This window comes from Penicillium hordei, assembly GCF_028827395.1.
Source record: "Penicillium hordei strain IBT 12815 chromosome Unknown utg000004l_segment0_segment0, whole genome shotgun sequence".
Classification (NCBI taxonomy): Eukaryota; Fungi; Ascomycota; class Eurotiomycetes; order Eurotiales; family Aspergillaceae; genus Penicillium; species Penicillium hordei.
Window position 1 is genome coordinate 376,899 of NW_026623145.1, and position 23,828 is coordinate 400,726.

Consider the following 23,828-nt stretch of genomic DNA (forward strand, 5'->3'; position numbering starts at 1 on the left):
ATTCGTCCCAAAATACGTCATAGATCACATCATCACTCAACAGAATCTCAGGCCGAAGCCGATATCCGCTCGCATTCATAATCAGGTAAGGCCTCATCGTTGAAAATATTCGTGCCTTACAGGGTAATTCTGGTAAAATTCCCGCCTCAATTACAAATCCCACACTAAAAAAAAGCGTTCCAACCTTTAGAGCGGAGTTACCCTATCTAATTGATGAGAAATCTATAAACCTTACCCAGACCTTTTCTCCATGAGAGTGGCGGTGGTGTGTGTCTAGTAGGTTTGTGCACGGCTAGTATCAGAGAGCAAACTTGGGAAACAGCCCCGCGGTCCCCACCAGCCTCGTAATAATTCTCGATGGCTCCTTAGAATCGCTTATAAATGTGGTTCTTTTGATGAGTGATCAAAACCATCCTGCGTGCCGGTCTAGTAACAAGCTGGCAGAGTAGTAAGGAACCAGGAATAAATCAGATCGACGCTAGTTTCTCGGCCTATCTGTTGTGATTACTGATCATCGATTTATCAACCAAATATAGTGGTGGTTTCGCCACGAAACGTCAGATCATATATGGCAGATGGATTAGTCAGATGAGCTCAACGGGATCATCATAAGTCGATAAAAGCCAAGCAACACCAACACCAACACCGATCAAGCTCACATCTGCGTTTCGAGTATGATGCGCGTCGGAATCTTCCCCGCTTCTGGGGCGCTTGGTACCAGCACATATACCAATCTTCTATCTCAAGTTCCCAACAATCAAATCACGCTCATCAATCGATATCCCGAGAAAGTGCCCAAGGAATATGTCGAAAACGGGGTCACTGTTCGCCAGGCTTCTTATGAATCCAGCGTTGAAGAGCTTGAAGCTGTCTTTACCGGGGTCGATGTCCTCTTCTTGATATCCTTCCCCAGCTCCGTCCACCTATACAGGACTAAAGTTCAAATGAAAGCGCTCGATGCGGCACAAAAAGCTGGAGTCAAGCATATCTTCTATTCTTCTCTGGCTTTCGCATCGATCAATGCAGAATCTGCGAAGGCAGAGGTCATGGCAGCGCATCTCGACAGTGAAGCGCACCTGAAAGAACTTGCTCGTACCAACTCAGGACTCTCATGGACGAGTATTCGCGAAGGACTTTACAGCGAGTCATTTCCAGTTTATGCTGGGTTTCTCGACTTCAAGAGCCCACCGTCCACGATCAAAATTCCGCAAGAAGGAAATGGGTTTGGTGTTAGCTGGGCCAGGCAAGCTGAACTGGGAGAAGCGTCTGCACGCCTGATCGCTTCATATGCGAAATCTCCATCGGCATTTAAATACACCAACAATATTGTTACCTTGTCTGGCCCAAAGTCCTGGACATGGGGCGAGACCGTCGAGGTTCTCTCACGAGCAACAGGCAAGGACATCAACATCCAAGAAGTCAGCCTCGAGGAGTACAAAAGTCTGCCACAGGTCAAGGCGTACTTCGGTGCTGAGCAAATAAACACGTTGGACACTGCTTGGGAAGCCATTCGTGCTGGAGAGGCAGCTGGCGTGACCACAACTTTGGGAGAAATCCTCGGAAGGGATCCCGAGCCCTTTGAGAAGACTATCGAGGAGTTTGTCAAGAAGCAACGGTCTGAAGAGTAATGTATTGTTATACACGAACTAGGACATTACCTGGCAACTTCGTGGAACGCTTAACGTAAACGATGAGCTTAATCCATCTTTGACGAGCTATCTGACGTGGCCAAAAGATCTCCGCCTGGTTTGGATCAGAGTTTGCGCAGTTTTGTTTGTGAAATGAGGCATCTTGTTAGTTCTGCTACGCTATCTCAGCCTAAGACCAAGTAGAAATATCTACCCAGCTAGACACCGGCGCTGATGCCCTCAAATTTGGAAAAGGATGGAAAAGGATCGAAACGGATATTTGACTCCCCTTAACGTTCCCTAAGAGAATCAAAAAGAAATTGCAGTTCCTCGAGTCCTGGCTTCAAAATGAACATTGAGAATTACAGGAAAACCAACTCATGTAATCACAATCCATCGTGTTTATTGGCATGGAGTAAGAATAGTCTCATAATATATCACGGCCGCTGAATCTACATACAAAGTCCATCAGGACATTCCAATATACCTCAAGATCCAACGGCGCCGTTCTTCCTCAGGTAGACTTCAGTAGCTTTTGCTTGATCCGTATGTGGGCCCGCATGAATTAAACACGACAATGGGGTGGAATACATATCATCCGTGGAGTTGAGTTTCGCTCCGTGTTCCAAAAGAATCTTCACGCAATCTAAGGCACCATATTCTGCAGCCCAAGAGACAGGGGTACGCTTGTTTTGGTGGCGATCGTCTTTGGCAGCACCAGTTCTTACAGATGACGAAGAAGCTCGAGGCAATCTCCCATGGCCGCGTATGAATGAGAGACCTCTTGCAGGGGCCTCGGGGATTTGAAGCGCCCTTTGACTCCATTGAGGAATGCGCATCGTTTAGAAAGGCCACGATATTGTCGCTTAGCCTAACCTCCGCGATACTTTTCAAGCGTCGGAATTCGCCATCGATATCGGTTTAATAGATCGCAGCGCTCGACAAGATTGCGGCTCTTCATCCAAAGATTATAGTTAGTAGCCATAGTGACCCAAGCAAAGACTTCAGTCCAAATGCTGTTCACTAGACCAAGGCGTATTTTGAAAATTTGGAGCGGCTTAATCAGCAAACGTCAAGCGCTGATGAGTTATATTCTTGCATGTTGGAATTGTACCCGAATGGACACGTGGGTTCGCTATGGGGGGCTGCAAGTCTCGTGAAGAAATAAGTCGGATATTGTGCCTCTGTTTACTCCATAGATCGTGGCTGATCAGAGAACACCTTCCTGTATCTTATCCGCAAAACTTGGACGTCCAGCTTAGTGATGATATTTTGGGGGGTTACTATCATGATTGATTCCGTCATAAATATATGTCTCAATGCTTGTTGAGTTCCTCCTTTGACTCAAATTACTGGTTACTATTCATGCTCAAGCAATCATGTTGAGATCTTGTTAATCTATTCATCTGCTGAGCCCGATAGGTTTCTTTATAATGCACTAATATGTTCTGCGTGGACATCATTTTTGGAATTCCCAACGCATCAATACTAATGAAGTAATAACCAAGATCAAAAGTACGTTGCTTGATGGCAACCAGAATAGACTGTATTAACATACCGAGAATAAGTCAATTGGTTAGCTAAAACAATATCAGGAACACCAAAAAAAACACTTCACGAAAGTGAATACAGTGTCATATCTAGGTGTTTCATTCTTGATTACTAGAGTGCCTGCTTCAGAAAATAGCCGTGCAGTAACACCTTTGTGCCATCCTCTGGGCAATAAGAAAGTAACAAATATAGAGCCGTTGTAGCCGTTTATGCTTTGATCTGAAACTTTCTCACTTCTCATCTTTGGATGATCCACTCGCGAGTGCCGTCTTCCGGTAGAGCCTGACCTCAAGAGTTAGAAATTCCCACAGAACATTATACTTACTAATTATCAGTGAGGGTATCTGAAGCCCCGAATCAACGGGCCCACTATGATGCCACAAAGTTAAAGGAGAAAAATTGCCTCGCTTGCTCAGTAATCCCGCTGACATCCCGAGGTCCCCAAAAGTATAATGATCACTAATCCTCGATGATGGGGCAGCCGAATCCCCGGATCATCGAACTCACTATTGTAACACAAAGGTAAAGAACCTGTGGCAATCATGACACACAAATGGCTGTCCCAGTCATCTAGTCACAAAACAGCTATTTGATATAGATAGAGAACTATGGGCTCGGCTTCCTATTTTTTTGTTCTTTTTTCTTGCTCTTTCTGTTTTTGAGCAGACTGTAGAATTGTACTATTCACTCACTTTGATCAAAAATAACCTTTGAGGACTTCCTTTTGAGGCAAAGACTCCCTGGCCCCTCTTGTGGAGCTACGCAACCTTAAAAAATGGGCCACCTCAGAGTGGCGAAATATAGTTAGCTAAATATCCAAATAAGTAATCAATAAGCTAACGGTGACGTGCTACATGCTTACATATTACAGGTCCATTGTCGGCAGATATCGCTAGGGTCATCTGAGTTGACCCGTAACAGAGTATATATATCCTCGAGTAATTTGTCTCACCATATCGAAAGTTATCTCGACCCGACCAAACTTCGAGAAGACCAAGAAAGATGCCCCGTTTCCAGAGTTCTTTCGACGGCGCAGAGCTTTTCTTTCGGGACTATATTCCGTCTTCAGTCACTGCACCGTATAATCCAGACAGCCAACATGGCGATAAGCAACCACCAGCGATAGTTTTCTTGCATCAATGGCCACTGTCCTCAGAAATGTGGCAGCCTTTGATGGTACAACTCACTGAGACCTACCGATTGCGCTGTATCGCTCCAGATCGACGGGGCTTCGGGCGGAGCGACTGGAATGGTCTGCAACCAGACCGAACTGAGATCAGTTACGAAGTGTTCGGAAGGGATGTTGTCGATCTTCTCGAAAAAATCAAAGTTGGAAAGTTCATTTTCGTTGCAGCCAGCATGGCTGGTGGGGAATCGCTTTTGGCATACACGTCAAGTGATTATGTCCGTCAACATTGCCAAGTACGTGCTGCACATGGTCGTTACTCCTCCTTGTTGATTTTCCCGCCCCTTGGAGAGAAAATTTAATTGATTCTGACGGCTATTTAAATCAATAGGGATTTGTATTCACAAATACATCTCTTCCATATCCTGTCGCTACGCCCGAGTTCCCTCAAGCAACACCTTTGGCAATGTGGAACCAGGTCATAGGTGCAATCCGTCAGGATCGTGTTAGCTTCTTTGCCGACTCATTCAAAGGGCCATTGGGTATTGGTAATAACGAAGTCCCTGCCAAGACGCTTGAGCGGTTTGAGCGGATGGCTGAGGCCGCGGAAGCTATTGCGGTTGAGCGCGCTGTGCAAATCTTCACTCACTACGACTTCAGTGAAAAATTAGCAGCACTGGGGCAAGAATCTGACGTCCCTGTTTTACTTTTACACGGTGACTCGGATGCTGGGACCCCCGCGGAAACGAGCGTAGATCGCATCAAACAGATGATCCCCAGAGCAAAAATAAACTTGTACGAGAACGCAAGTCATAGTATGAAAGCCTCCTCCTCCCCACACCCTCTTTCATCGATGAAAAATAACTAATGAATGCCGTTTTCAGTCTTCATCATCACTCATCCCCAAAGGATTCTCAATGATATTGTCGAGTTTGTGGGTTCAATTTCAGCCACCGCATCACAAAGCTAAGAGAAGAAGAATGCTTGTGTCCCAAAAACCAAATCTTAGTAGATTTGCAAGAGGAAAGTGTACAGAATTCAATAACAAACTACATTATCTGCTATTCAATTTGAATCATCACTTAGACAAATATATATGCTTTAGAGTCAGGCAATTGACTAGACGGAACCTAGGCTAGTCAGAGCTTTGAACTAAAATCTGGACAGCCAGAAGGAGTTGGGGTGAACGAAGTTGTCAAAGGAGTCATCTTCAGCCTATCAGCGTCTTCAATTGTTCTTGTTACTTTTGACAATAATCAACATGTCTGATGGATACTTTTTAGCCTGACCAAGACGGACCTTGAATAATTCTTCAAAGCAGGCATTGGGTCATTTTTACTTAGGCCGGGTCCTGAATAGTGCAAAGATCGTTATTTGTGAATTTAATCAGGAGCTTTTCCCTCGCATTCTGAGCGTTTCATAGACATTAGTGATTATGATCTCGCACCCTTAAGCGAACAAGAGAGATGGAGAGTGTGAATGATGATTATATTTGCTAGGAATTATTTCTCTATTTTTGTCAAAAATGGATGGGTGATCACCTGTTCATTTTTTAAAGTATTTGTAATGCTTTATCTGTATTCGCCGAGGCCCCTCAGGCTTTGATGACTGATCAGACCAGATTCCGAGTTCCACTCGGCAGAAGATCGCCAATGTCCCTCGGCGTATGTCCCTCGGCGTATGTTTATTCATCATGCGTTATATTTCTTCGTGTCATGAACATTCGACTCCAACGGACACCCAAGCACCTGTTATAAAATTACAGACGGCAAAGGCGAAATGTCCTCCCTTCACAGTTAATCCCTAGCTCAACGGGACCCCGAACCGATTACCCACAAGTTGTAGCATAGTGACCGTAACAACTCCCGCTTGGCCAAAATTAGTCAGAAATGTTTAGGTCCCGTTGAACTTTTTTTGGGTCCCGCTGGGCTGGGTGCCCTCTTGGCTCGGCATGATCACTCATTAGCCTCGTGGTTATTAAACATTCCATTTGCTCCCCCCCATCTTAGGTGGAGACTAGTGAAAACAGCCTCAGTTCCAGCCGAAAGCTGGCTTAGGTTCGGCAGATTATCACCGATCAGGTGATAATGAATATTCTGCGCGAACCGCTGTCCTACCCTTAGAATGAAGGAGAATGACGATTAATAATTAATCCAGATCGCAAAATATATACAAACCGACTGTCCTCCTGTTTCCTTGAATCAATCTTTATAAAATCATCGTCATCATACCATACCCACTATGCCTGCCTCCCTTGTCTTCATCACCGGTGCTACCGGTTTCATTGGCAGCGCCACTGCCCTTGAAGCCCTAAAGGCGGGATATCGTCTTCGAATTGGCGTCCGCAAGAGATCAGAGAAGCTCGAAGATGTACTGGCAGGCTATCGCGACCAGCTGGAATTCGTCACCATCCCAGACCTAACCGATGAAGCTTCCTTTAGAGGCAAGCTTGATGGAGTGGACTATGTCCTGCATCTAGCATCACCTCTTGCTCGTGGCACGGACCAGGATGCCATATTCACTCCTGCAGTGAAGGGAACCTTGGCCTTGCTCAAGGAGGCAGCTAAAGTGCCAAGCATTAAGAAGGTTGTGATCACTTCGTCCATCGCTTCCTTGATTCCTATTACCGGAGTACCCGAAGGTGGTGTCATTAAAGGTAACTTGAATGCTTAATACGTCAAAATATTTAATATGCTGACGTCACACTTAGAGGATAATGATTGGAATCTCAATGTGGACCCAAAGGCCAATTTTGTGGATTCTAGCAATCCTGATGCAACACCGATGACTCTGTACCGGGCATCCAAATTGCTTGCAAACAATGCCACCTGGGAGTTCCGGGAGAGCGAAAAGCCACACTACTCGTTGGTTACCATCCATCCAGCTTTTGTTTTTGGTACCAATCTCGTGCAAAACTCCGCCCAGGAAGTTGAAACAGGATCCAATGGTATTCTCTGGGGTAGTGTGATGGGAGGTGTTCCACTTGGCGGCATCAGAGGAGTGCACATCCAAGATGTTGCTGAAGCTCACATCAAGGCGTTGGACCCGAAAATCAAGGATGGCTCAAAGTATCTGCTTTCCGCGCCACAAACCACCTGGAAAAACGTGGCTCGTATTGCACTCAAGGCCTATCCCAATGTTGGCGCGAAGATCACAGAGGAGGTTGAAGGAATGCCTTCCATGCTCACCGACACAACCAAGGCAGAAGTTGAACTTGGAATCCAATGGCGATCTTGGGATGAGATCGTACGAAGCGTGATGGATCAGCAGCTGAGCTTCTTGCAAGGTTAAGTGTCAAGGTGCGGAGAGTCAAAATTACCGCTATTCCCGATGAACCAGCACTGCCGCTATCCACATCTGCTTCCTGAGGTATATAAGCCAGGGAGGGCCCTAATCAGTCTTGGCGTATCCATATAGAGCGCACAAGTAGTAGTCATAGAAACACCATCAATAAATCTCGTCAAATTTCGATATGATTGGTCCTACTAGAAACACGCTGATACGGTATATCAAAGTTCCGACATCAAGTCACAGAGGCATGTTGCCGGTTTTCTTTGATAGTTCCTTCATTCGTGCTTCCAGTACAAGCCACAGAGGAATACTCTCAGAATGATATCTTTGTCCGTTCCGTGCGGATTCAATTTGATCCAAAAGACGATAGCGCCTAAGGTATCATCCAATTACAATTACAATTTTACATTTTTCCACACACTTTGTCTCAATTCCTCTTCTAAGTTGCCCTATATAGTAATAACTTAGTCATAAACCGATTATTAATATTAGACTATTCAAGGGGTATTAAGATAAGTATACCCTAAACCTACCTAATCTAACTATAACTATAACTAATTAGCTAATATATAATATATTAAAGATTATCTCGAATTAAGTTTCGAGTTACTATTAATATATTTTATATTAGTATTAGAAAGAAACTAATAGTTAAGAACGATAACCCTGACTTTAATAATAAGCGAGATAACTAAATTAAAATATTAAAGAGATAAATAATAATCTTATTAGCTAAGCTATAAGAGTAGGAAAAATATAATATTTAGATTAAGGACTGTTTAGTATTAGTTCCTTAATCGCTTAAAAGGACTTAGGCTATAGTAAGGCCCTATATAGCAATAGCTCAATTACGATCCGATCATTGACATTAGACTATTCGAGGAGTATTAAGGCAAGTCTACCCTGAACCTATCTAACCTAACTGTGACTAGTTAGTTAGTACGCAATATGGTGTTGGCGTTTTCGATCGGAGGCCTACCGAAAAGAGCTTATAAATACTAAAGCATATGTTAAAGATATTTCATAAATGGTTTAGGGTGCAATCTAGTTAGGTAGTCGGTCAGAATTGATTATTATAGAACGAGAGGTTGAAATTAATCCGATATCGAAGAAGAGAGGATATACTACAATTTCCTATATTTCGACACTCGAAAAAGGTCTTATTCCTTTCTATCAACCTAGCTCTATCTTTTAGCAAGATAATACTCGAATCTATATAGCGAAGCTCACACAAGAGTGGTTTGAAACTCACAGTATATATATAGAAGACTAGCCGCCGCACTCACTAGATTTAAACCCTATTAAACCTGTTTGGCGGTGGCTAAAGATAAAAGCTTTTTTGGTTATTCCCTGAGCTTATATATATAGGAAGATCGGGGGAGGATTGGCAGGTGTTTAAACGATGTATAAAGATTGCTTGGGATGCAATTCCGTAGGCAAAGATAGATGCATTGATTTTAAGCATAGGACGGAGATGCAAGGCCGTACAGAGTGCTAGGGGTTATTGTACAAAATATTAATTTTTAATTTTTAACCGAGATTGGTATAGGGTTCAAACCTATCTTTTATTGAATAAATTGAGCAATGTATGGTGGTGTAGTATATATATAAGTAAGATATATATATTTGAAAGTGATGGGTCGAAATTGCGGGTGGGTAAATACTAAACCTTACTGTATGTCGCTTATCGCTTTATATATTTACCCTTTAAAGGACAAGCTCGGCGGTTCGGAACTTCAGTAGGCACTTAAACCTACTGCTTAGGCTGTTATGCGTATAGATCCAGACTCTGCTTCACACAACAGTATCCCACATGTTCTTTTCGGGCTCCAGTGTACTTTGTGGTGTTGTTGAAGCGGATCTTTCTTCCGCTTCTCAACGTTGGCAACATCATGAAGTGAGCGGGGCTTTTATTTGAGGACAGAAACGTTCCCCTTACTCTTTTGCTTCATTCGTTTGAAGGCAAGTAAATTTCACCCCAAAAAAATGGTGACAATCATACAAACATATCACATCCCCCTTTGCCCAATGCAGGTAAAACAATAGCTTGTAAAAGTCCCCGAGCATAGACCATTGGCTGCCAAGACACTTCACGTGACTGGGGCTTTTCCGCCTTGGATGCTTCCTGCAAAAAAAAAAATAATAGTCGTGCCTCCCTTCATTGCGTCGTGGGATATATCGAAACTCGAAGACAAATATCATCAGGGACAGTAATACGTCCTCGGTCTGTCTTCGATCTCACTTCCCTTAGCTCGAAAGCTCCTTCGTTGTGCTGACAACTTCCTGCGCGACGGATCGCGAACGTGTCACGGAACCGCGAATACCACGGACAACCACATCAAAGACGTTAGAGACAAATTGGGTTTTTCTCTCTCCACGATAAACAATCTTTAAGTGGAGGGTAATCACCATCAAACCCGTTGCTTTTTCGAGTCGGTGCGGAGTCAGAAAGAGCCTCGCCGTACAGAAAGCTCACTGCTTCGATTGCCGTAAGTGAGGAAAATCATCACGGCATCACACCGAGGTCCAGTATTGCATCGTGTTTGATTTAGCGCTTTAAACCGGGTCACATAGATTCCGAAGGATAGGAGGCAGCTCGCGAAATTCGAGCTTGCTAATCATACAACCAACGGTGGTTTTCATACGCGCAATATGTTGAAACGTGGAGCTCAAGGCCCTCAAGGGTCCAAAGAAGACGAGGGCGCTTTCGGTATGGCTAGCACTCCGGATGATAAACCCCACCGGGCGACAGCAGCCCAGTTAGCCAGCAGAAAGTAAGTGACAAATGAAATACCGGTGGATGACCACAAACTGACCGAAGATCTCTTTGAAACCTTTAGGATCAAGGATGTCCGCAAACGCCGGGCTCCAACTCCCACAACCGGCGGAGGCGCACCTGATGCGGCTTCATTTAACCCTTTCGCATCCGCGGCCCCTGCCGCGGCACCAGCACCTACCCAGTCGACTGGGTTCACATTTGGCCAGACTCAGAGCCAGAGCTTCCCCGGGGCAAGCTCGGGGCCCAGTCAGGGTGGAATATTCTCGTCGGGCACTAACGGCCAGGCAGGTGGTCAGGCGTCCTTCAGCTTCGGCGCGGGACCTACCTCATTTGGATCTGCACCGTCGAGCAATCCTTTTGCTGTAAACACATCATTTGGCGGGAATACCCAGTCAAGTACCAATGGTTTCAGCTTTGGGGGATTCAATGCCGGAAATCAGTCCACTCCGTCCTTCGGTGGATTCGGAGCACAACAGAACACAAACACTCCAGCAAAGCCCGTCCTCTTTGGGCAGTCTGCAGCACATACGACTTCGCCTGCCGATGACAGCATGCAAACTTCACCCGATACTAAGCCTAAGGGAGGTTCCATGTTTTCATCCAAGCCACCCGCAGGTCCGTCGGCACTTGGTAATCCATTCTCGAACCTTTCAGGAGATAATGCGTCCAGCAATCCATTTGCACCAAAGGCAATTACAACTGAGAAACCAGCCGACAAACCAGCCGAGACCCAGCCCTTCAAGCCACTTTTCGGATCAACCCCCGCCGCCTCGAAGCCTGTGGATGGAGAGAAGCCAACAGCCAGCAATCCATTTGCGAACTTGTCAGGGCAGGCTCCAACCAGCAGCACCAACCTGTTTGCCCCAAAGACAACGGCAGCGGAGCAGACCCCTGCGAAGCCCGCAGAGGCTGCGAAGCCTTTTGGTGCTCTTTTCGGGTCGACCTCCAGTTCTCAGCCCTCGGGGCCTGCTAGCAATATATTTGCGCCCAAACCAGCGACAGAAGAACCAAAGGCGAGTAATCCATTTGCAAACCTGTCAGCGCCGAGTTCATTTGGCGCTTTGTCCTCGCCAAAGGTTACTGGGACCGAAAGTTCTGTAAAGGCTGCCGAAGCACAACCGTTCAAGTCCCTGTTTGGTACACCTGCAGCATCAAAAGTTTTGGAGGCTGGAAAAGAGCAGACGGCTACGCCAGCATTTGGTAATATGTTCTCGCCGAAGCCGGCCGCCGAGAACGCGGCTGCAACGCCTGCACCGGACCAGCCGTTCAAGTCCATGTTTGGTACACCTGCGGTGTCAAAAGTTTCGGAGGCCGCAAAAGAACAGACTGCTTCACCGGCATTTGGCAATATGTTCTCGCCAAAGCCAGTTGCCGAGAGTACGCCTGCAAAGCCATCCGAGGACAAGCCGTTCAAGCCCATGTTTGGAACACCTGTGGCTGAGAAGGAACTATCACCGGCGAGTAGTGTTTTTGCACCGAAGGTGACAAGCGAAAAGCAGACCCCTTTACCTGCGAAAGTCTCGCCGTTCGGCTCAATGTTCGGGGCGTCCCCTGCGCCGTCGAAGCTTGGAGAAGAAAAGGCAACCCAGCCGACACCTACCAATCCATTCGCGAACCTGTCAGGGCAAAACGCATTCAGTAACCCATTCGCGCCGAAGCCGACAGAGCAGGCTGCAACGCCCCAGCCACCGAGCACTTCTCTCTTGGGTGCAAGTACAGCAGTTGACAACAATAAAGACAATAACATTGCAGGTTTAAATGGCTCATTGACTAGCCCATTCACCGCTGCGCCTAAGGTGTCGAGTGAACCTCCAACGGAAGGTGCGACGAAACCTGCGACACCTCATGTGTCGTTCGCGCAGTCTCCACGCGACCATAAAATCTCGTCTTGTTTACCTGTCCCCTCGTCCTCTTCTCTCCCCTCGTCCTCCTCTCTCCCCTCTTCCTCCTCAACCTCTACTGTCTCCAACACTTTTACTGCTTCAAATCCTGACAGTCTTTTCCCTCGACCTGATCGTCCTGTGTCAATTGACTATCCTGTATCAACCGAAGACTTTGACGAAATGCCGCTCAAACGTCTTTTCCCTGAGAAAAACCGGGATGAGCTTCGAGGCCGAGCCCATTTGCTCATGAGGATTGGCGTCTTGACTGAGTCGTTCAAGCGTGAGATCGCTAAATGCGACCCCATGACAGATGATATTGACGAAGTCCTTATTCTTTACGCCGAGCTTCGCCGTGAGCTTGGTGTCCCCGTTGGGTCGATTAACCCGGAAGAAGAGGCCAAACGCGCTGCCATCAACGAACGTGATGCCGCTGAGGAAGCGGCAGATGGCAACGCGCCTCCCCGGATCCCGACCCCTCCGACCTTCGTACCTCCTGCTCTTGATGATAGACGCCCAGCGCTTTCTACCAAGCCTTTTGGTGGATCTACTACTTCCTCCAAGTTTGCTCAATCCTTCTCTGCTCCGGATCCTGCTCCGGCAACTACTTCTGCTGGCACTTCTTCCGCCTCGAGTGCTGGTCCTTCGTCTCCGGCCGCGGCTCCTGTTCCTCCTGCGCCTGTCGCCAGGGCTGAGCCTTCTCCTCCCACTGCCAGCCCTGCTGCTACTCCTGTAGCTCCCCCTGCCGTTGAAGCTCCTAAGTTCGGTGGTGCGGCAACTTCAACCACCACCTCGGCTGCTGGAGTTGCTAAGTCTGGCGATGCCGCTACTCCAGCCGCCGCCCCTGCTTTCCAAATGCCCAAGTTTGGTAATGCCGCTACTTCAGCCGCCGCCCCTGCTTTCCAATATCCCAAGCTTGGTGATGTAGCTACTTCAACCGCCGCCCCTGCTTTCAAAATCCCCAACTTTGGTTCGGCTACTGGCGTCGATTTTGCGGCCCAGTTCAAGTCAAAGTCGGACAGCGCCATAGCTGATGCAAAGGCCAAGAGAAAGGCTGAAGAGTTTGACTCTGATGAGGAGGATGAGGCGGAGTGGGAGCGCAAAGATGAGGAACGCCAACGCGCTAAGCGCGCTGAAATCGAAGCTGCAGCTAAAAAGCGTGCCGTTTTTGTTCCCGGCGAGGGTTTCAAGTTCGTTGATGACACTGCTCCACAGAACGTTGAGGAGCCTGCAACATCTGCCACCCCTGCCACTCCTACCCCTAACATGTTCCCTCCTTTTACTTCTCCCTCCACCACATCTACTAAAGCGAACGGCACTTCCTCTTTGTCTTCCTCAAGTTTCCAACCCGGGTTCCCTAAGTCATCATCTCCTCAGTCGTCTGAATTCTCGACTTTCGTCGGAACAGCCACGCGTTCGCCTGCGGATGCCGCGCTCTTTGGTGGCAAGCCTGGAGCCCCGCCTTCTTTCTTCGGTGCAGGCGCTCCTAGCTCTGTCAGTTCCTCGGTTTTCGGATCGTCCAGTAAGCCGGTCCCAGCCTCGCAGAACATTTTCGGCGGCCTCCAGCCGACCTCGCCGAAACGCAAGACCTCCGCAGATGAAAGTGACGACGACGATGATTCCCCGGCAAAGAAGCCGAAGTCCTCCCAGAACATTTTCGGTGCACCCAAGCCGCCCTCACCGAAACGCAAGGCCTCTGTGGATGAAAGTGACAACCATAATGATTCTCCCGCAAAAAAGACGAAGCCGTCGCCTCCCCCTCCTTCTGCGGGCGCCAGTATGTTTGGACGAGTCTCCACTGCACCGCTGGCTCCTTCTATCAATTCCTCTGCACAGCCCGTGATGCCCACTCCCTCCACTGCCACTGAAGATGAGGAGGGTGAACCTGGTGAAATTTTCGATCTGACAAAGGGCAACGGCGGCGAAGAAGAAGAAACTGTTATGTTTGAAGACAAATCCCGGGTTTTCAAACTTGAGGATAAGTGGGTGGCCAAAGGAACCGGTCCCGTCCGCGTTTTGAAGCACCCTGTCACTGGACGTGCGCGGATCGTCGCCCGTGCCGAACCGAGTGGAAATGTCACCTTGAACATTCTCCTGAAGAAAGAGTTCGACTACAAGCTCACCACTAACAGTGTTCAGTTCCTGGTGCCCAACGAGACTGGGGCTCTCACACATTGGGCCGTTCGAGTGAAGGGTGAGAGACTACGTGAGTTCCACCAGCTGGTCAACGATATCAAGAACTAGATATCTCTCTATCTCTTCTCCATATCTTCTCCATCTTTGTCCTCCCTTTCGGGAGTGTATGTTTATGTCCAAGCGCATAGCCAAGGTTTGCATATGTGTTTTCTGCCTTTGTGGTTCTTTCTGGCGTCTTGTTTTTTTTTTTTTTTTTTTTTTGCGCATCGACCCCCACTCTCCTGGTCAAAGTTGGCCCGGCTTCACGCAGTGGGCCAGCTTCAAATCAGATGGTGTCGGTCCCTTTTTCTTTTGAACCCTGTCAGGGCCCGGTTGAGTATCTCCCTGGGCACCACGGGCTCGAAATCGGACAAAGTTGGCCCGGCTCCGTGCAGTGGGCCAGCTTCCCGATTACATCGGTCTCCTTTCTTTTGAGTCCAGTTATGCCCTGGTTGAGTATCTCCCTGGGCCCTGTGGGCTCCAAGTCGAATATTCCTTTTTTTTTTTTTTTTTTGTGTGTGTGAAGATAATGGGGTCTACATTGTATTTCTGTGAAAATAAATGAAAATTGATATTTTTCTACTTTAAAACAGTAATTCCAACTAATCCAACTAATAAAACCCCGTAGACCCTGAGGCTGATTTTGGAGGGCCGAGACTCCAGTAGCGCCTAAATAGGGTTAAGCTAATTCCCGGCTATTCAACAAATAACTTTCCCTTCAGACTTTCCAGTTCTCCTTTTATTTTATTCTTCTTAGCTGTTCACTCGTTAAATTTACCCCAGTCACTCATTCAAAATCCAAAATGAAACCCGTCACTCTTTCTTTCCTCCTAGGCCTTGTCAGTCTCGCCACAGCCCGCACCGACCTAGAAGGCTGCGTCTCCTCGGAAGTCATATTCGACCACTACTATGCCAGCTACCTCTGGTACGTCCCAGACAGCGGCGAGATCTGCTCATTCCTCGACTGCGGTGGCGGCCGCGCACCACCAAAAACCACTCAACCGGGATGTCCCCAATACTCCGGAACCGCAACGCTTACTCCCGACTACCTGGAGGGTTGGGGACCCAATGGCAAACAAGCTGCCTCTACAAGCACTGTGGCGTCAACTGCTTCGTCGACCACTGATATTGTGCTCGCTTCCGCAACACAGACTTCTGAGGCGTCGGACTCGTCTTCTCTTTCTTCTTCGTCCCCGTCCGGCACTCAAACTGCTGATAGCATGATCACGGATGCGCCCTCTGGTCTTACTGCCGTCGCTTCTTCTTTGAAGGTTTCCACCTCGTCGACCTCCAGTACTGGTAACGCTACTTCTACTTCCGCTGCCGCGACTAGCTCATCCACTTTCAATGCTGCTGCTACCCCCGCCTCCAACGTGGCCGGTGTCATGGCAGTGATGGCTGCTATGGTCGGAGTTATGGTGCTGTAATTTTGATTTGATTATGTATTTATACCTTGAGAAAGTTGGATTATACTCGGGTTTTGGAGAGGAGACAGACTCAAGTCTCGATCAATATTTAGAAATACGACTCGCTCAGGCCAAGTCTCTCTTTCGGAAATGCTCGTACTAGCTCTCTGCGCAGCACGTAGCATCATTACCCGACGAGGAAAGAAGAGTTTGAGCCGCATCACCGATCTGCACGACCCACCCTCTTGGCGAGAGCCAGAACTGCGTTCTCTCCACATTATGTACTTATCGGTTACTTCTAGTAATCTTATAAATAGTTGGAAATTGGAAATACATTATTATTACACTTCGGTATATACAAGCAGTCCGAGAGAGATATGTCTGCTGCAGTCCTAGACGTAGCCGACTATCAACTACATGTATTGCCCATACATCGGTGGAATTTCACCAAAAGGAAACAGTAGATGGAAGGGCGAATCCATCATGAACTCGTAGTCCAACGGGGCGACAGTGGTAGACAGAGATCTTTGTTCGAGTGCATCTTTTCTCCGCCGATGCGCCTTTTTAATCATTTGCGCGCGATTTTTTATCCTTCCAAATATCTCCGGCAATTCAGTAGACTTTGGGTCTTGTGCAAGAGCCTGCTCGTAATGCGGAAGTTCTACTTCCAGCTTGGAAGCCATACTATCGACGGTCTGGTCGAAGTCTATTATGCTTTCCACGTATGCTCGGTCCCATCCGGGATGGTCATAAAGTGAAAGCTGGGAGAGAACGACGATTGCCTTTCCGAATTGACACGTGATGGTGAAAGGGAAGAAAGGGAACAGGTTGGGGGGAAGAGAGAGAATGGTTTGGAAAAAGGAGGTTGTCGCTTCCAGGCAGCGGAAAAGGAGATCCAATTGCATGAGAGGGTGATCACCGTAGTTGGATTTGGAGAAGTCAGTGCTGAGGGCAACTCGATAAAGATGTATGTCGAGTGTGTTGTGATGAAGCTGTAGAATGGCTGTCATTGTTGTTAGATTATTATATGTAAAGACGATGGAATGACTAACCAGAGTGTGGTGAGTCACTCGGCATGTGTGCTTTGAGTTGCTTAATCTCAGCCTCAAGCCATCGTATGCTTAGCCCTAGAGGCGGAGGGGCTGATGAAACCGACGAAGAATAGAGCTCGGTATAATATAGTGTGTGATGAATCCTATCTGCGACGTTCATCGCTCGGACTAGCTGTACCATAGAGGCATCTGTGGGATATTCAGCGACTTGGTCTAGAACATTGCAGCATTCGTCTGTGTATCTTGTAAAGCGAATAATTGGCCCCATGTCTTTCACACATGTCGAGAGCCTTCGAAAAGAAATTAGCTTCTGTCCAGCAAGACTAGGGGTCATACACATACATGGTAATTAGATAATAACACCCAAGATAGGTGCGTCTCTCTTCCAGTGTGCGGACCGGGCTATGATGGTCTTCATTTATAGTATCCTTCAAATAAGTCAAGGGATAGTTCAAGCTTTTCTGGTAAGCCATCTCTTGATTCAGGCCCAAGCTGAAGGATTGCGCCACTATTAAGTGCACATTTGTATCGAGCTGGGTGGTGCTTCGAAACATTTGATGAGGCTCTTCAGTTTTGGGCACATTGGTGGGATGGTCACAAATTCGTGGGAAACGACTGACTGAAACGAACCAAGCCACATTGAGGAGAAGGCCCTGGAGTAGATCCAGGCTATGTTCTCCCTTTATGACGATGTGTTCGGCGACATATTCTTGTACTGCATCCACAATTTCTCGTTGGCGTGGAGCGTTTTGGCACGCGATCATTGAAATATTCAGATAGAGGAATGGTTTCTCTCGGCGCAGTTCCTCTGCGGTCGTATGCGGGGGGATCATGAGGAATGGAAAGTGCGGGAACATTTTCTTGGAGAACACTTCCATCAACAGCTGGCCTTCGACTTCATCGGGAACAGCGGTGTTATGTTCAAAGGTAGATAATGATTTCGTTGCTGGGCTACTTCTTAGTTGTTCTCTGGCATTTTGTTCTGAAGCAGCCAGAATGGCGACCATGCGGTCTAATTTAGCCTCGAGTGCAGCAACATCTCTAGCTAGAACGTTAGGGGTCTCTTGGGGAGGTTTTATGTTGAACACTTACGAGCCACTTGGGGCTGATTTCCTTTCACGGCGATGGGTTTTAGGTAGCTGAGCTCCACATTCTTTCCCCAGGCGACGACAACTAACCAAAGTCAATATAGGTTATATGTATGAAATCAACTATATGCTCACCGTTTACAGGGACCATCTGTTTCCCGGAAACATCGTACTTTGGCCTTGGCGCAGGTTAGGCATGCTTTGGGGTGGCGGGTCCCGACTCCGTTCTCCATGACGTCTTATCATACAAAAACGAGGCTGCGAGTCGGATCGAGTTAGCGAGATGCAGGAGCACTTAATGGGCAGTCGAGTACGATGTCTCCGAATGGGAAGAAATTAAGAAGTGGGACTCCGCATTTGTTCGCATTTCTATTGGTAGAACGATATCATTGTGGGCCTCACTACTATATAAGCCTCCTTTTTATATCCGGACATAATTATAGGTATATCATCATTTATTCCCTCAATAAAGGTAATACACAGTAGTATGGTGCGATTTTTTCTTAGTAACTGGCTAGAGGAACACGCCTTACCATAACCTTACACATCTCATCAATTCATTACGAAATGAGGCACAGGTATCTCTTAACGAAATACCAGGGTATTACGTAGATATGATCTAAATATACAGACAGTTTAATATATTATTATATGGGTATGAACGTGGCATATTGGTATAGTAATCTATAAGTAAAAAGAGGAGCCGTAATGTCCTAGGATGGCATGATATAGCACATCGGACAGCGGATATTTGATGAAGCAGTCGCTCAGGTTAAACATTGAGTATAGCAATATCTATACTTTGTCGCTGGGAGCAATGCCGGAACCAGTCGGAGCCTTTCACCACCCAACTACAATCACCGATGACGAAAAGCTTCAGCAATGGCCGGAGAAGCACAACAGGGAGATGATGTAGGGAAACTGCCGGCCGATTTGTTACAGGTTCCCCAAAAGTCCTGAGCCAACTGTCCCCAATCAGACAGCACCGCGGTTGCCAGACGCTCCGCAGGAAAACCAGCCCAAGGAGGAATAACAGCCCAAGGACCGTTACTGACACTGCTGCCCCCGGCGCTGCAACGGTTTCCGGTGACTCTACGCCCAGGAACTAACTGTAACTCAAAACACACAGAGAATTTAGGTAAAGAAGCAACCTGGAAAAATTTTACGTCGCTGCAGTGCAGACCCTACAATTACCGTCTCGAGCACCTGTAGATGTGAGAGCTAGTGGGAAATGGGAACCCGCGATGAGAATAACAGGTTCCGGATGCTGCAGCAAATGGAGAACTTCCGACCGTTATTGAGAACTTCAAGACACTCAAGCCCTATGATATCCCTGCTGGTGATTTCAAGAGACGGCAGATGCACTGGTGGATGCTTGGCTTCGATAAGGCTGACCAGCTTAGCCTAAAAGAGCCAGGTAAACTGGCACATGAAACAGTATCACACAAGGTACATGGTCTTACAGACAAGGGCTCATAACTATCCAGAGAGTGAACGATGAAGGCAATTCACATGGTCCATTACATGGGAACTACCATTCTGCTTGGGCTTTGGTATCTCGGTATGCTTACAGCTCATGATGATGAGACATTTGAGCTATGAGTCTGCTCGTTTAATAGCTAATAGAAGTGCAGTTATTTTCTGACTACTAGTAATATTATGGTTATCACCTAGGATTATAGAAATAGGCCTCAAATACCACTTGGTGGAAGCTTTTTTAAGAGTATGTAGCTATAACACCATCTCCTAATCTCCAATCAGGGAGAAATTGCCCCTATTCAAAGCCAGAATAAAATTAAATACGTATCTAGACGGAATTACTTAGAATCAAGTAGAATTTAGTCAAGATAGACGTCCAGTATGAACAATTTGAGCGAGTAATGTCGGGATCTGCTTATCGGCAAAATGGCCGTCCCCGCAATTCGCAACCGCTCCGGTATCATTACACTCTCCCCCTCATCTTCTCTTCATATTCCCAACCATGGCTACCTTCTTGAAAAAGCCTCTCAAATTGGCTCTTGTCCAGCTCGCTTCAGGTTTGAATTCCTCGACTCGCTTATTTCTTTCCCAGCTAACCGAACCATCTAGGGGCGGACAAGACCGTGAATCTCTCTCATGCTCGGAGCAAAGTCCTCGAAGCTGCAAAGGCTGGCGCGGGATTGATCGTCCTTCCTGAGTGCTTCAACTCGCCCTATGGCACGAATTTCTTCCCCAAATACGCCGAGACCCTCCTTCCCTCTCCTCCCACGGCTGAACAATCGCCCTCCTTCCACGCCCTGTCGGCCATCGCCGTGGAAGCAAATGCATACCTTATCGGCGGAAGTATTCCCGAGCTGGAGCCATCTACCAAGAAGTACTACAATACCTCGTTGGTCTTCTCGCCGACAGGCGCCTTGATCGGTACTCACCGCAAGACGCATCTGTTCGACATCGACATCCCAGGCAAGATTCAGTTCAAGGAGAGCGATGTGCTTTCGCCTGGCAACCAGCTGACAGTCATTGATCTCCCCGAGTACGGAAAGGTCGCTCTGGCCATCTGCTACGATATTCGTTTCCCAGAGGCAGCGATGATCGCTGCCCGCCAGGGCGCTTTCCTCCTTGTCTACCCGGGGGCCTTCAACACCACCACCGGTCCTTTGCACTGGTCGCTCCTTGCTCGCGCAAGAGCTGTTGATAACCAGTCATATGTGGCGCTCTGCAGCCCCGCGCGTGATCTAGATGCCGCCTACCAAGCCTATGGTCATAGCTTGGTCGCTGACCCCAGCGCGAATATTCTCTCCGAAGCTGAAGAGAAGGAGACCGTCATTTATGCTGACTTGGATAATGATTCGATTGCGAACATCCGCAGTGCAATTCCTATCTCCACCCAGCGACGATTTGACCTTTATCCCGATGTGAGCGCAGGCCAGAAGTAATGTGGGGGATGTTTGTTAGAAGCTATATCAAATTTATCTAGAGATTATAGTTTAAAACGCCTGAATATTTCAGAATTAGAAGTATGAATTTTGATAGTTGAATAAGGTAATTATTGCCTGAGGCATCAATATCCACGCTCAGAATATCATTGGCTATAATATTGCCCCACTCCACCCAATCAGACCCCGCATAGGCAAGCGAGACCACACTGAATTTCACTCAAAAATCGACCGCGAATTCTCCTTCTGACAATCGATCACTTCCGCCCACCGTCGACCACCCCTTCAGTCAGTCTTCTCAATTACCACTTCGATATACTCCTCTAACCTTCTCTGCAGAGATGTCCAACGTCAAGACCGGCAACAAGCGCTCGGCTATCGCCGATGTGGTGTCTCGCGAGTACACCATCAACCTGCACAAGCGAGTATGTTGAACACAAACCCTTTCCCAGTCTACCTGTGACGATTCGAATACGATTCAGTTCTGGAGGCATATAATGGACAGAGAACAAGAAACTTTTCCTGTAAAATGGAATTTGTGACGGAAAAGAATGTGTGTGGTGTGGGTTGGTGTGTGTGTGCGTTGGAGGGTAGAATGGGAAACCAATCCCCTTCTATGTCACACCACCATCCTCACCATGACCTGTGGAGAAATCTGCAGGTAGGACATGGCACTTTTGTCTTTTGTCTGCTTCGCGATAGAGACAGCCGAGAGGAGATCTTGAAAAAGTCTTCGCTCGCATCCACACATATCCGCACCCGGAACACAAAAGAAGAATTAGTTTTATGAAGTCCACTATGGCCGAAAGACCAGAAACATTCATCGCGCAGAGTTTTCTCTAGCAGATGGCATTCGGGCGGAAGACTGATTGCAACTTCTTTTCCGGAATTATAGTGCCACGGCGTCAGCTTCAAGAAGCGTGCTCCTAAGGCTATCAAGGAGATCCGCGCCTTCGCTGAGCAGGCTATGGTAAGTTTTTGAGCGATGCTCTATATCTCCCCTGACCCCACTGGCGAATCAGTTCGCTAACATTGCTCAACTCATCAATAGGGCACCAAGGATGTCCGCGTCGACCCCCAGCTGAACAAGAAGGTCTGGGAAGCCGGTATCAAGGGTGTTCCCTTCCGTCTCCGTGTCCGCATCTCCCGCAAGCGTAACGACGAGGAGAACGCCAAGGAGCGTCTCTACTCCCACGTCCAGGCCGTCAACGTCAAGGACCCCAAGGGTCTCCACACCACCACCGTCGATGACGCTTAAGCGTGTCGCTTTTCGTTAGCATCTATGATACCATGTTCCCAGCTGGGGTGTGGTCGGGGTTTTACAAAATACAAAATACCTTTTCCCTTTGGGGCTTCCTTATATTTCTTGTCTTAGTATGTAGTATTGGTTCCACTGTAGTTTGCATGCCCTACAGCATCAAGAGCAACACGACAGGAGTCATTTCAAGGTCATTGAACTATACTACCTAGTTCTCAACTTTCATATTGGATCCCTTGGAACCTGATGGTCAACCTATATGTACTTGCTAGTGCTCGGCATCTGTACATCTCAATGTGGGATTCGAGGTCTTCATGCAAGTAAGTACCAAGTCTCTGGGAATTATCTATTCCTTGCTAGTTTCACCTGAGGAGAGAACAAACATTATGTTCATGGTGGTCCAAATCGGTGATCCGATTAGGGCTAGGCACGGGAGCCATCAGATCAGTCGATCAAGCATACTTTTAATGACTATAGGTCGAGTCCATACTTGTGCATCGTCTTTGCTCTTCTTCATACCCTCCCAGTGATATCTTGAGTCGCATGGTCTACTAGGAGTTTTATCGCTGCTGCGTTCAAATATCAGATGTACTTCTTAGTTCTAGCAGCGGCCCTTTGTCTTACTTAATCTCCTGTCTCTTCGTCGGACCGTTGCTTGTAATTTAACAACCAGGCCCAGCGAGCAGCCTTTCTGATTCCAAATTTACAGTGATTGTTCATAACTTTTAACACCCCCTTCACCCATATACCGCCTGCCTTTATCGCCCATACCGTCTATATAAAATGAACTGGTGGACCTCATCTCTCTCGATTTTATATCGCGTGTCTGGATATTTTGATATATTTTCCTAAGACGATGCCTAGCCTTGTGTAGAGCATCATTAAGAGCCAGAGTTTTTGATGGACAATAGTATTCAAAATCTTTTAACTGACGGAATATTACATACTCAAAAGTTGTGTCGGGCTGGGTGTTAAAGCTTACGAACAGTCACTGTACTTCTGTAACATGGTCTTCTCATTCGTATCAAACCAGTTTGGTATTCTTTATATTTGTATTCTGAACATTGATAGAATTAGACAGGGTCTAATTCGTTCCTTAGGAAGAATTGTAGGGACTTGAAGAGGATTGTGAAGAGAAAGCTATGGGGCTAGTATACCTGGGTTTGACGGGGGAAAAAACCGGTGCTTCATTGGATCCGCCATAGTAATAACGAATTTTTCTCCTTACCACGAATTTCGTTATTTCATCATTTCTCCCATACAGAATTCGTCATACAGAATTCGTTAATTAACTAGTTAGTTACAAAGAGGTTATGTCATTATATATCAATATGAACCAATGAAATGCTTCACTGTTAATCACGTGATCATTGGCCAATTTCAGCCAATCAAAATACCTCACCTCTCGATCCTCACTTCCTGGGAAGGTGGCTCTACTAGAGCAGTTAATTAGTGTGTTTGATAGGCATGAAAGGTTAGTAGAAGTGAGGGAACAAAAGGTATAGAAGCAGAATGATATCAAGGACCTTTTTAGGGTATAAAATTGTATTTAAGCCAGAGATACTGCATGATATATATACTATATATGGCACCTGGATTTAAGAATTTTCCACCCTTGTTGTCTTGATATTCCCGCCCGCCAACCATATTTCGAACGCAAATACAACACCCTGAAAAAG

The 23,828-nt window shown here is 47.0% G+C and overlaps 9 protein-coding genes across 9 annotated transcripts; 7 read left to right on the forward strand and 2 right to left on the reverse strand.

The window, feature by feature from the left end:
• Positions 1 to 674: 674 nt before the first annotated feature.
• Positions 675 to 1,628, forward strand: N7537_007427 (uncharacterized protein; the record flags this gene model as incomplete). The annotated part of the gene is made up of 1 exon (XM_056898484.1): positions 675 to 1,628. One exon carries the CDS (start codon positions 675 to 677, stop codon positions 1,626 to 1,628), a length of 954 nt encoding a protein of 317 aa, XP_056750560.1.
• Positions 1,629 to 2,116: 488 nt separating this feature from the next.
• Positions 2,117 to 2,467, reverse strand: N7537_007428 (uncharacterized protein; the record flags this gene model as incomplete). The annotated part of the gene is made up of 1 exon (XM_056898485.1): positions 2,117 to 2,467. The coding sequence occupies one exon, from the start codon at positions 2,465 to 2,467 to the stop codon at positions 2,117 to 2,119; it is 351 nt and encodes a 116-aa protein (XP_056750561.1).
• A 1,714-nt stretch (positions 2,468 to 4,181) lies between these two features.
• Positions 4,182 to 5,275, forward strand: N7537_007429 (alpha/beta fold hydrolase; the record flags this gene model as incomplete). The annotated part of the gene is made up of 3 exons (XM_056898486.1): positions 4,182 to 4,601; positions 4,697 to 5,120; positions 5,190 to 5,275. The coding sequence occupies 3 exons, from the start codon at positions 4,182 to 4,184 to the stop codon at positions 5,273 to 5,275; spliced, it is 930 nt and encodes a 309-aa protein (XP_056750562.1).
• A 1,271-nt stretch (positions 5,276 to 6,546) lies between these two features.
• Positions 6,547 to 7,596, forward strand: N7537_007430 (uncharacterized protein; the record flags this gene model as incomplete). The annotated part of the gene is made up of 2 exons (XM_056898487.1): positions 6,547 to 6,961; positions 7,016 to 7,596. The coding sequence occupies 2 exons, from the start codon at positions 6,547 to 6,549 to the stop codon at positions 7,594 to 7,596; spliced, it is 996 nt and encodes a 331-aa protein (XP_056750563.1).
• A 2,652-nt stretch (positions 7,597 to 10,248) lies between these two features.
• N7537_007431 (uncharacterized protein) lies at positions 10,249 to 14,499 on the forward strand (the record flags this gene model as incomplete). Its single annotated transcript, XM_056898488.1, has 2 exons — positions 10,249 to 10,370; positions 10,437 to 14,499. 2 exons carry the CDS (start codon positions 10,249 to 10,251, stop codon positions 14,497 to 14,499), a joined length of 4,185 nt encoding a protein of 1,394 aa, XP_056750564.1.
• A 734-nt stretch (positions 14,500 to 15,233) lies between these two features.
• On the forward strand, positions 15,234 to 15,857 carry N7537_007432 (uncharacterized protein; the record flags this gene model as incomplete). Its single annotated transcript, XM_056898489.1, has 1 exon — positions 15,234 to 15,857. The coding sequence occupies one exon, from the start codon at positions 15,234 to 15,236 to the stop codon at positions 15,855 to 15,857; it is 624 nt and encodes a 207-aa protein (XP_056750565.1).
• A 392-nt stretch (positions 15,858 to 16,249) lies between these two features.
• On the reverse strand, positions 16,250 to 18,209 carry N7537_007433 (Zn(II)2Cys6 transcription factor domain-containing protein; the record flags this gene model as incomplete). The annotated part of the gene is made up of 5 exons (XM_056898490.1): positions 16,250 to 16,839; positions 16,889 to 17,178; positions 17,231 to 17,929; positions 17,981 to 18,061; positions 18,112 to 18,209. 5 exons carry the CDS (start codon positions 18,207 to 18,209, stop codon positions 16,250 to 16,252), a joined length of 1,758 nt encoding a protein of 585 aa, XP_056750566.1.
• Positions 18,210 to 18,793: 584 nt separating this feature from the next.
• On the forward strand, positions 18,794 to 19,009 carry N7537_007434 (uncharacterized protein; the record flags this gene model as incomplete). The annotated part of the gene is made up of 2 exons (XM_056898491.1): positions 18,794 to 18,888; positions 18,919 to 19,009. 2 exons carry the CDS (start codon positions 18,794 to 18,796, stop codon positions 19,007 to 19,009), a joined length of 186 nt encoding a protein of 61 aa, XP_056750567.1.
• A 948-nt stretch (positions 19,010 to 19,957) lies between these two features.
• On the forward strand, positions 19,958 to 22,149 carry N7537_007435 (uncharacterized protein; the record flags this gene model as incomplete). The annotated part of the gene is made up of 6 exons (XM_056898492.1): positions 19,958 to 20,012; positions 20,065 to 20,870; positions 21,086 to 21,179; positions 21,231 to 21,316; positions 21,787 to 21,861; positions 21,943 to 22,149. The coding sequence occupies 6 exons, from the start codon at positions 19,958 to 19,960 to the stop codon at positions 22,147 to 22,149; spliced, it is 1,323 nt and encodes a 440-aa protein (XP_056750568.1).
• Between the last annotated feature and the right edge of the window lie 1,679 nt (positions 22,150 to 23,828).